Genomic DNA, 12,859 nt, shown 5'->3' on the forward strand with positions numbered 1-12,859 from the left:
ATAACTCAGTTTTGGCCTCTTTGTCCTGTCCTATGTGGAATGTTCTCTCTTTATTTGCTAGAGAAATTTACCATAGCACCGCCACCTCTACGTGGATGCAGCAGCCGCACTACTCGGTCACGGCTTTTCACTGTCCTGGCGCCCCGCTGGTGTAACGAGCTTCCCACTGCTGTTATGACTGCAGAGTCACTACCAATTTTCTGCCGTAGATTGAAGACCCATCTCTTCAGGCTACATCTTAACGGTCCCTCCTAAAGACCTCTTCACCCCCACTACCCTCCTGTACAAGTTTCTCTCCTGTAAATTAAAAAAAATAAAATAATAATAATATTAATTTTTCCTTCTTCTAGCATTGTGACTGCCTAAGGCCCCTGGTCTGAGCATTGATTACTTTATCTTACGATGACTGATGGATAGATGATTCACTTACTTAAACAAATGTATTTGTTGTAAGTCGCTTTGGACAAAGGCGTCTGCTAAATGCCATAAATGGAAATGGGTTCTGAACTTACGGTGGACACGGTGGACTATTTTATTTTTCCACTCCCTCTTGTCGCCACTCCCGACATGGGAGAATAGAACTCTGGAGTTGATGTGTGACTTTGCTTTACAGTTATACAGTTCAATCTCTCACTCAGTACAGTAGTGTGTGAGACAAAGTTACATTGGCAGATGTGAATGAAATGATTGTATTGCTGGAACAAAACACAACCCCACAAGTCATAGAGACCTGTTCTGCATGCACAGCCCTCACTTTAGAAACTGAAACAGGATTGGCCACTTGCTGTTTTTTCGATTTGTGACCTCACGGACAACACACAAGTGTTTTGTTACTGTCGTCCTGATGGGATAAGAGCAGATGGTGATTGATTCTACCTCCTGCTGTCTCACTTTCTTCTCACATCACACTTCCATCAACTGCCTTGTTTATCTCTCCGTGGTTATCAGACTTCATTTATATACTTTGATATTTGCTGCTGCTCCCTGCTCTGTATGACCCTTACAAGCCACCATCAAAAACATGTTGTTGTTAGTGTTGGTGTGGGAGGTGGTCCTCCATAGATGATAATAATGTTACCATGTGTTTGAAGACGACAGGAATGCATGGGAGTTTCTGTGGGGGTGCTTAGTGTGTTTCTGAATACATGTGATTAATGTTTATATATGTTTTAATAATAGCATGAACATTACTGTACTGTATACATGAGATGTTCAGATGCAGGAGGATGCGGTGCATTGTGTCCCTTTCTGATGGTGTTTGTGGGGGAATTCTGATTGGATATGTTAGGGCTAACCCTAACCCTAACCCTAACTGTATACCACTGATCTTCTGGCATCAAAGTTCCAGAATACAGTATAACTTTGAGTGAGAGTTAGGTGGCCCTTTGAGTTAGAGATGTAGGCCAACTGTAGGCCAACAATGGAGGAGAGACATTCTGTGGTGCTCAATCGTTACTCACTCATTCCGATCAACAGCCTTTTGACGCAATGCGTACAGCAATGTGAAAAAAGCGAATGCTTTGTACGTGAGGAATGATGGCGCGAGGCTTCCGTTTGCCATTGTCGGGAGGATTCTTTGAATCTGTTCAGTCTCTCGATTTCCTCTGGTTTCTGTGTTCTGCGCTCCTCCAATGTTTCCTTCCATTCTCCCCCTCTCTTTTTATTTTCTTATTGGCTTTCTTTCAAGTCACCGCCCTTTTTTCTCTGTTTGACGTTGGATGACGTGTAAATGAGAGAAAAGAAGACATCCATCCATGGACACCTGATTACAGATAAAAAAAAAAAAAAGTAGGATTTGGATTGGGAGAGTTTAATGGCCTGCAATCATAGAACATCATCTTCTCAGTTCTCACGCTGGAAGCAAAGTGCTGGCTGTGCTGATTGAAAGGACGACCGCAGCACAGAGAGGCATGCATGTAGGATTTCTCCCACAACAGTCAAGCCCACACAACTTCCCCGTAACTAAGAGTAATGCGGACACACACACACACACACACACACACACACACACACACACACACACACACACACACACACACACACACACACACACACACACACACACACACACACACACACCTCTCTGTGGGCACTGCAGTCTGTTGAGAACCAGCTGGGTAAAACTAATGAAGATCAATGCTACCATTGCCTGTTTTGCTAATGTAGCCTGGGAAACTGAAGAGGGGATGGCGGGGGGCAAGGGGCATCTTTTTGAAGTCTCAGAGTTTGAATTTATGATAATTCGCCATAGAACTCCACAGAACCCCATTTCTAAATCCAACTAATGGCAGAAGGATAGGAAAACAGAATAAGGAAATTTGCTTTTCACTGGTGTTTTTAAGAACTCGAAAAGGGGATGGAGAGAGTGGAGATTATATTGAGAGTGTTTAAAAAGCCTGGAAAAAGGTTTTTTCACTATATGGTCTATGAGAGGAACATAATGGATTTCAGTCATTCTCAGGTTTCAATGGTGCCACTTGGTGCCATCATGAGCACTTTCATACTATACACTCACCGCACAATTTATTAGGAACACCTATATTTATGTTTTTTGAGAGCATTTCTGCTTTATTGGGATAGAGACAGTAGAGGTTGACAGGAAGGATGGGTGAGAGAGAGGAGTTATTCACCATAACCACAATGTCCTCACCACCACCACCACCAACTAACATTGGTCAATACAGTAAACACAGACATTAAAGAGGCTTTGGTAAACAGTTCAACAATGAAAGCGGTAATACTATTACCATAATAGTCTAATCTACGTATATATATATATATATATATATATATATAGAGAGAGATTTTTTTTCTAACCAAGCAAGTATCCTTGAGGCTACTCAACTTCTTTTGTGAGGATATCCCGATCAACAGTATAACAGCGTCCCTGTCCCAGATATGTTCTTCTAGCCTACTCAGACGGGCCCACAGCAAGTAGGTCAAGATGGTCCTTGAAAAGAAACCATGGTCGTTCGAATTTTGAGGTCGAGCCAAGCCAAACCCACACACTCCACACACAATGGAGAACACCATGTGTTCATTCAGAGTGTGTTCATTCTCTCCGAGTTTGTTTCTATTAAACAAAAGGGGGTAAATAAAATAAAAGAAATAGACAAGAAAAGAAATCATACATTCTGACACAAACAATAAACAAGACGTAACACAAATGTAAATGGCATGATTTTACACATTGTCCCATTGCTACTTCATTGCGTGAGATTAGTAGTTTGCAACACAACCTTGGATACAATATCAGCCAACCGAGTTGGAGAATACTGTATGTATAATTGAATAAAGAAACTGCTTGACTGTTAGAAGTTGTTTGTTAGGGTTGCCCCGACAGCAACAAGGTTCAGACGTCACACGTTACCTACTAATGGATCACTGCAGCGCAGAGAGCAGGGATTTATGGGTAAGCTGGAGGCTAAGCCACATGCGACCTTGTGTTCCTTTTGTGCTTTCGCATCTCATATGCAGAACCCAGGCAGGTGCCCAATTAGGGACTTAATTGGTTCTTTGGGAGAGGAAGATTTTGCACTAACGAAGAGCCACTTCTGTGTCTCTTAATTTCTTTCTCTTTCTATTTTTCTCTCATCTCTCATCAGTGGAATTAACGGCCTGCCTCTACCTGTCCTCCCTAGTTTCCAGTGAGTGCAAGTTGTTGGCACCGAAGCCATTAAAACAACCTTGTGAGCAAGTATGCTGAACTTGTGCTAAGGCCACGTAAACACCTTGAAAGCAAAGTTTGACGTGAGAACACATTGAGTCCGAGTGCGTTTTTCTCTTTGACATGAAATCAGCGTTGTCTTTTTGAATGCGACAGCAATTGGTGATCTTTACCCATAATGATATATTGCTCAAATGCCAAGTGGTAGGGATGATTTACAATAACAAAAAAGTTGTCTGGCAGGAAAATTGTGGGAGAGGGAGCTGTTGTGGGAACAAAGACTTTGTCTTTACGAAACAACATATTCACGTTATTTGAAGAAGACATTTAAGAGAAAACATATGGCATTTTGAAATAGTCATTGTCTGAGTGAAGCTTTCACGTTGCTTTTGGATCAGTCCCACTCAGTTGATCCCAGACAAACCTGTAACTGTGTGATTATTGTGACAGCACAATGAACACACAGTCTCCCCCCACCCCCACCCCCACCTCCATGTTGTTTGAGGACTCACAGGGGTGCTCACTCAATGACAACCACAGCCAGCGATGGCTACCGTCTGTTGTTGCCTCCCACAATGATACAAGCTATTACTGACAGCTGGTTGAACGTCAAGCAGAATAATGGGACACGCACACACACACGCACACGCACACACAGACTAACAATGCTGAGCCATTTGCTGTACCAAGCCACTCTCTAAAATGGAAGTCCATTTTACATGACACAGAAGGGAAATGTGAATGGCAAGGCTTCATCGCTTCCATTAACTCCAATGGCTCTGGATGAACAAACACAGTAAACCTGGGATGATTTAATTATCCTCTGGCCTGACAGTATGATACCAGACGAGGAATCAGTCTGACTACACACTGATATACCAGCCTAATGAGAGTCTGACAGCAGGGACATTACAGTTAATTACAACAGAAAATATCAAGATCGGGAAGCAATTAAAGACGTTTATCACAAGTAAACAGGAGAGAGAACAACAAGCATCAACACACAGAGGTGGCTGTATTTTGTTCTTAAAGCCAAAAAAACAAGTAATTCACTGAGAAAATGTGCTGTTTTCAAGGTCCTCTAATCTCAGCTTGACATGGGACAAATACAACACCGTTGGCTTTTCAACGAAAGTCAGTTACATATCTTTTGCATTGAAAACATACTTGCACAGACACATTATGCAGTAGCCCTTTGTACTGACCTTCTCAGTCCTGAAGCGTGAAATGTCTGATTGTCAACAAGTGGGTTTGGCATGAGCAAAGTGTTGCCCAGAATGAAGAAGCAAGGAGGGTTCTGGGAGGGTTCTGCCTTAAAATGCCATTGATTGGCTACAAAATGCAGAACATGAGTTTGTACAAACAGATGGGCATAGGATGACGTTGGTGTGTCCATCTGTATGTGGTGTGTAGATAGTGTGTGTAGTGTCTGTGTGTGTGTGTGTGTGTGTGTGTGTGTGTCTGTGTATGCAGACACACAGTACATTTGGAGAGTGTGACTCTCTGTGTATTGTGTATCTCCATGTATCTGTCTACGCCTCCCTGTGGTCCCCATGTCTACAGCGTCTCCTCTTCGTCATCTGCTGTGGTGCTACTGTTCATCACAGGCAGAGACTCCTTCAGAGAGATGTCATCCACCTGCTTGGCGCTGTCCTCCAGCTCTTCTGGGATGGACGGGTGCATGCTATCTGGGTCCGAGTTGCTGATGACGTATCCAGGCAGGGTGGCGTGTGTGTTCACAGCGGGCGCTCCGTTGCTGCGGTACACGCGACTGGAGAACAGGGTGGTGGAGCGGGTGGCGGGGCCGCCCCCAGCCAGCTGTGATTGGCTACTGGTGCTGTTGTTGTTGAGGCCCGTCAGCACAGACCCGTAACGGTAGCTGCCACACACAACCGGACCCTTCCAGTTGAACGCCAGGTTCCAACGGGTCCACGTCTTCTTGATCTCGGTCTGGACCTGAGGGTGAGGGGGGGGGGGGGGGGGGGGGGAATGGGGGGTGCGAGGATGAGGGGGTGGAGGGGGGAAAGAGAGAGAGGAGAGGGGTTAGGGGTAAATTAAGAGATGGCCCACTAGACCCCTCTAGTGGGCCACAGGGTTACTGCAGGTGGGCTGGCAAATCATTGCCAAACTTAGATATACTTTTTTATAATATAATTTATAGCTTATAGCTTGTGGCTAAATCTTGATAATATTGTATTTAGTCCCTCACTGTCCGTGCTTGTTTGTGTGTAATGCTGATGGAAAAGCTCCCCATCATTTAAATAAAAGTCGCTGTGAGAACCCAACGTTTTGCTCCTACATTATCGTTACAAGTGGTCTGTTGGATACACAAACACTTTTGATATTTTCAAGTGGGCCACGAGTCTGAAAGACTTGGGAACCACTTCTGTACAAGTGCAAGTACAAGCACACTTCTGTACAACCTGTGGAGCCCTCTTTGGGTTGAATATGTTAAAGTAGCACTTTGTTCAGGGCATGCAGTCACATTGATGTTGACACTCCAGACTCACCTCTCCATTGCAGTAGCAGTAGATGATGGATACGAAGAAGCCCTGGGAGAGATGAAAGAGCACATGGTGAGACATCCACAGGGAATTATCAGTTTTAACTGTGTTACAGGAGCTTTGCAAATGCAGTGAATTCGCAAAGTATTCAAACCCATTCACTTTTTCCATATTTTGTTGTGTTATAGACTCAATTTAAAATGGATTAAATTAAAAGAATTTGCCATCAATCCACACACAGTACCCCAGAATGACATAGCGAAAACCTAATCTACACAGTGCGGAATTGATTCCTATGCAAATCAGAGACAGATTTGCATAAGACAAGATATTAATTCCAAAATTACATGAATTATTGTCCTTGCATTAGGTGGACTCAATTCAACTTATTGAGTCATTTGTTAATGACATTTTTGTATTTTAGCTAATTTTAAGAGTGTCATAGCAAAGGGTCTGAATACTTATTGTATTACATACAGAAATACATGAGGTATTTCTGTATTTGAATTAAATGTCTGAAAACCTGTTTTCGCTTTGTTATTCTGGGATTTTGTGTGTGGATTGATGGCAAATTCTTTTAATTTAACCCATTTTAAATTGCTGTCCAACAGTCCAACAGTCCCCAGTTGCTATCCAATTTTTTTAAAATGTGGAAAAAGTGAAGGGGTCTGAATACCTTCCGAAGGCACTGTAAGACAAACATTGTTCATGGCTTTGGCAACTTTATCAATCTGGTGACATAACACAGAAAAATCCTTTCTAAATGTTCCTTTTTGGTCTTTGACTCTTTATTTCTCTTTCTCTCTTTAGAGCTGACCGGCGTTTCAGGAGGGTGAATAACATCTTTTTAATAGTGATTTAATAGTATTTCTTTCCTTTACTACATAATTCAAAACACGTTCATGGTCGACAGTCACGTTATTTTTTATTCAAAGCCCTCTCTTTCAATCTGTCTACCTGTCTTTCAATCTCACTCCCAAGGAACCCTCAATCTCACCCCCGTCATCTGCCCTTCCTCAAATCTGCTCCCTCCCTTGTTTCTGCGCTTCTCCCTCTATCTGTGTGAGCTCTCTATTGTGCATTACACAATGGTGTACATTTGTATTCTGTACATCAGTGTGGCAGAGGTAGAGACAAAGTTACTGAGGCAAGCAGATATGAGCAGCCTGGTAACAGGGAACAGTAAATGTCATAAAATGTCATTATTCCCACTCTCTGTCATCGATTGAACACATCGATAGTAGGGAATAGTGATTATTTTTTCAGTTTTTCCTCAACCTTTAGGAAGGAAGTCACATTGAGATCAATGTCTGTTTTACAAGGTAGCTCTCCATACACAATTTATAGTTAGGCTATGCTGTACATCATACAAAATGACAACATTATGATGAGCAAAACATTTAATGACCAAAACTATACTGTATGTTAACCTTTCTTCAAAGTTCACATATATGGTGTTCCATTTGTTACATGAATCACAGGAGCCTTCACACGTTCTTGCCAGTGAAATACTGTACGTTTGTATATGTTTTAATGAGTAAATGCTTTGAGACGTACTGTATGAAGAAACTATACAGCCATGGGGGAAATACAGTTACGGTGAACAGTACATTTAGAAAAGGGCTAAAACTTTGTTTAATTAAAAGCTATGTCATTAAAGAAGAAACACCAGGCTGAGGGCCATTAATACAAAAACAGCACTCTTCCTTAGCAGCACCTACCCGGAGGCTGTATGCTATCTATTCGTACATCCAACTTACATTAGCCTCATGGTGCACTTTACTATTTAATATTTTCACTTTATGGACTGACACAGTACTGAATATCTCAGAGTATCTATATTTTATACTGCATATTCTATTTTCCTACCGTATTGTTAGCCGTTTCTAAGCGTATGTGTGTGGATGTTTATACATGTATTTCTATGTGTGCAACACCGAAGCGAATTCATAACTACTATTCTACTATTGGGATGACAATAAAGCATTGAATCTTGAATCAGGAACAAACCTGGGAACAAAAATCGAAGATGTGTTGTGTGAGAATAATCACACTTTGTTGTAGAAAGTTTGTTTGAGTGGCTACAGAGTGAAAATCCTGAGGCTACGATGCCAAGGCTGTTTGACTGTAGGAGGATTACCTCTGTACAGGAATGTGAGGTTCAGATAGGGTCCGCCCCCAGTCTGCTATTCACTTAATACATTAGCTCTTTTTAACAACGGTTGAGTGTTGCTGTGGTACACTTCAATAAATCAATTCAAAGGCACCAAAGCAGCTGTGTGTGTATGTGTGTGTGTGTGTGTGTGTGTGTGTGTGTGTGTGTGTGTGTGTGTGGGTGTGGGTGTGAGAGTGTGTGTGTGTGGGTGTGGGTGTGAGAGTGTGTGTGTGTGTGTGTGTGGGTGTGAGAGTGTGTGTGTGTGCGTGTGTGTGTGTACGTGTGTGTGTGTGTGTGTGTGGGGGGGGGGGTTCCTTTTTTTCTACACTGTGCCTCGAAAGGCCACATAATCATGGGTCTCTGTGAAAGAACAGATGAGAGGTACAGTAGACAGCAGATTGACAGTGGGATGAAGTCAGGATACAGCTCAGGTTCTCTGAACCACAGCAGGGCCTGTCACACCACCCCGACGAGGGCGAAGGCTGCGAAGCCAAGCCGCCCTCAAAGCTTCAAGTCTCACTCCCACACTATGTCTAACTTCTTTTTATTGGACATGACGGGTTTCTCTCTCCTACATCGCGCTTTGAAATGCAAACATAATTACGGCTCTCAGCACTGGCTGACCTCTGAGCGTGTGTAGGTGTGAAAGTGGTAAAAGTTAACAATGGTAACTTTGATTCCACAAAACACATTATCAAACTCATTATCAAATTACCTTATTCAAAAATGAATGCGTCCCTGTGCACTTTGTAGGCTCCCTAGCAGAGTTCAAAAGAGAGTGTTGTTGTCTCCCAATCCGTACTCATACGAGTCAACCCAGCCTTTTTAAGTCACTGTGACAAACTGTGAAGTTTTCCCAGAGTCCACAAACTAAAGCAGCCTCTCCAGAAGCAACCAGAGGATATAAGCCCTTCTCTCCTGGGAGACGACTGGATGATTGGATATCTGGGGGACTGGAAGAGTGATCTATCATTATCACCTCACGAGCAGCATTCACAGTAGAAACCGTAGTATTTTGGCAGCAAGTTTTGGTTTGTTTTCCCACAAGTATTATTGATTATACAGGTACTGTATGTGCAGAGAGCAGATGATAATGCTAAAAAGAACAGTACAGTAGCCAGGAGTCTGGCGTCCATCATCTCCTCAAATGTCACTGATACATAAGGCTGTACCGGTACACTATAACTGATGAAGCAAACATTTTGCAGCTTGTTTATTTGTGATGGATGACAGTGAGACGTGGCTGTAAACCACCCAACCTCCCTGAGGCCACTACGATGTTGAGGGAACCAATTGAGGCCATTAAAGCTGGGAAAGGTTTTCCATACAGAATCCATCATAGCCGCTTGGCACTCTAATACGCTTACCAAAAACATCCAGAAAAGCGTGGGAGCTTGACAAATCGCAGAGTGGTGTAGGAAATGGATACTGTTATATTACGGCAGGGGAGAATTTCCTTGTCGACAATAAACTACTGGAATCTAATCTAACATCAGTAACCTCCCGATTCCCAAGTGCTAAGTACCTGGAAGGAGTTGAAGAAGAGCTCGCAGTACATCCTGACCTCCCAGCTCCGTCCCTCAAAGGTGTGTGACATCCCCACAAACACGATGTAGTGGACCCCAAACACCAGCACAAGCACCAGGGTGGACTTGGCCAGCTTCCTGTGGATGCAGAGAGTGAGAGCGAGAGAGAAAGAGAGAGAGAGAGGCTGGGTCACCAATCATTACAGCAGAACCGATTCACTCATAACACCCATGGACTTCCTGTTTACACATCTCACAGATGGCCATTAGTCAGATGGTGTTGACAAAGAGTTTACAAGTCAAGTCATGGCCCTCGCTGGCCATCAGTTTGTCTCTCCACCTCGGACCTGCATTAGCTATATAATCCCTTGATCCATCAGTAATGGCGATCCAACTATCCAACGAACCCTTCAGTGTTTGAGGTAATAATTATACCCCATTTCTAAATGCACACATTCAAATGGGAGTATGGTGTCATCCAACGTAGTGGATCAGTGAACTCATGAGTGACGCCCACTACTGGGCCAGCCTCCAGGGCAGGATGCCAACACTCCATCCCCTCAGAGCTCTGAGGAGGTGACTCAGTTTAATGTATAAAACATGGCCACTCCTGTCTCTGTTTCTGGTGTTACCCAGCCACCTGGGGTCCATCAAGGAGCTAAGCCCCAGCCATCTACCGAGCTGCGGCACAGAGAGACCAGGCTGGCCAGGCCTATTAGATTCATTAGCCCTGCTGAGTGACATGGTGTTTGTCCAATCTGGGACCCCAGCGTAAATATTCCAAAATAACCAATAACCTAGACCTCCGAACGACAAAGTCCTGTAATTATCATGGCTTTTAGCAGCAGTAGCACTGGGTTTGTTTGGTACCTTCATGGAACAATTGCACTGCTCCTTTAGTCCACGACTGGTTATTATTAATGGGTAAACAGCTGACTATATTGTGATCGAGTATAGGGATTTAACATGAAAATGCTGATGAATAATGTAAGAATAACAAATAGCGAGGGTACTCCACTGTGTGACTAATGGTGTATCCCTGTTCGGGGTTCTAGAGGCACATGGGAGATGTCAGGCAGCATAAAAGCATACAAGAAAAGAGCCTGAGGTAAAAACAAGAATCACAGAGGGACAAAATCAATGCCAATGAAGAAAGTTTTTGTTTTTGTTCAGCTTTGTTTTTTGTTTTTTTGGTCTTCTATTACTTTCGAAAAAAAAGGAATGAAAAATGATGAAAACTCTAATATCGCAGCACACCCTAGTGCAGCCCACCCTAGTGCAGCCCAAAACACATCTTCTACTCTTGTAATGTAATTCTACAGAGCATCTCTTGTAGTCTTGAGCACAGTTAATTTAGAGTGTTAATGTTAATGTTAATTTCAAGCACTGTTATCCGAAAACAGATCTCTATGGTAACCTAATCTATACCACAGTGGCGACAACAAACCAAACAAAACACCCACCTGTACTGTTTTCTAGTGTCGTACCTCCCTGCGTTGGTCTCCCTGATCTTAGTCGCCAGCACCCTTACAATATTCACAAACAAGATGAAGTTCAGCTGAAAGAGAAGATAAAATATAAATGTGACCATTAGCAGTGCGGTGATGGATACTTGAAGACGGTAGGAGAGAGTCCCCTGCTCCAAATAAATCCTTCCTTCTTCCTCTAATCTCCTCTCAGTTCCCTACAGTCTTGAACACATTCTGAAAAGGTCTTTAATACCGCTTCACAATGCCAGAGGTAATCTGTCAGAGGGCATCTTAGCCTTTCAGTAATAGATGAGGCCAAACAGTGTGCATGAGTGTGTGAAAACACTTGTTCTGGCTCTGGTACTACAGGACATTATCCGCTTTAGAGTACGAGTTATAAAAGTCCAAGTGTAATACAACATTAGAGATTAAGGTTTAAAATTGGACTTGAGTGTTGAGACAGAAACTCATTTGCCGCACTCGGTCTGATAAACTGAAGTCATTCTTCGTTTTATGATAGACGATCATATCTCTGGAACACCAGGCACTTAGTATCATTTTTAACACTGTCAGGAATTATTTGAATCTCTTTTGACTCAATGGCATGAAGTAATTGCAAAATGCAAATTGCCATTTCAGTATTTCAGCAGTTTGTTGACAGGAGCGGGGGCCTCTCTCAATGGAGCTCCTTATGGAACGGAACATACTGTAGAATGAACGCTCTCTGTCACTTTGTATGAGAGAGAGAGAGAAGAGGCATGCTAATTACAATAATTAAACCAGATACTGATGAAGAGGTAGTCTAGCAATGTGGTCACATTATATGTGTATCTGTGTTTCACATATCCTATTTCCATTCATTAATACAAACCTCTCGAAGGTGAGTAAGTCAAATGTTGGAAGTTTAGACCTGTTAAATGAATAACATCCTTCTCCCTCAACTCAGAATCTGATAATCTTTTCACAGCTTACTCCTGATCTCAGACAGAGCTCCTTCAAACCACCGGTGTTTTTGGTCCTATATTCACCGCACTTATAGATTCAGATCACTCTCTCAGATTCCAACTATATCCTCCATTCCAAATGCCATACTCCAGCCTAAAAACACATTGCTCCCAGTGGGGACCCAGTGGGTGCTGAAGGCTGAAAACGTCTGTAGACACAGAGATAACGAGATGAAAACCCCTTTCCTGAGCCACACTAATTGTGAGTAGATGTTTACACACACTGCAAGGTGCCTCGGCCCCCCTTGCAAGTCAATGAAGAGAGAGAACTCATTACAAATAAGGATACACAGTACACTATACAGTACACTATACAGTACACTATACAGTACACTATACAGTACACAGTACACTATACATCTTGCATTGACGATACAGTTAGTACAGTTAGTTTGGCATCATTCACATCTCTCCAATATAATCGGATCCACTGTTCTGTACTCTTATCCAACCCTTATCCGCCCCCCCCCCCCCCCACACACACACACACACACACACACCCCCCAGGGATAAATGCTTCAAAGTGTCACACGG

The 12,859-nt window shown here is 43.0% G+C and overlaps 1 protein-coding gene across 1 annotated transcript in view; it reads right to left on the bottom strand.

Annotated features, from left to right (window-relative positions):
* Positions 1–5,224: 5,224 nt before the first annotated feature.
* Positions 5,225–12,859, bottom strand: part of pth2ra (parathyroid hormone 2 receptor a) — a gene marked incomplete at its 3' end in the record, with an annotated part of 28,201 nt that continues 20,566 nt past the window's right edge. The window contains exons 9-12 of the mRNA XM_083681532.1: positions 11,316–11,410; positions 9,852–9,990; positions 6,178–6,219; positions 5,225–5,623 (exon numbers count right to left, since the gene is read on the bottom strand). Coding sequence (XP_083537658.1) covers positions 5,225–5,623; positions 6,178–6,219; positions 9,852–9,990; positions 11,316–11,410 — 675 coding nt within the window. The remainder of the gene's footprint in view (positions 5,624–6,177; positions 6,220–9,851; positions 9,991–11,315; positions 11,411–12,859) is intronic.

The sequence above is a fragment of the Argentina silus genome, assembly GCF_951799395.1.
Source record: "Argentina silus genome assembly, chromosome: 12".
Lineage (NCBI taxonomy): Eukaryota > Metazoa > Chordata > Actinopteri > Argentiniformes > Argentinidae > Argentina > Argentina silus.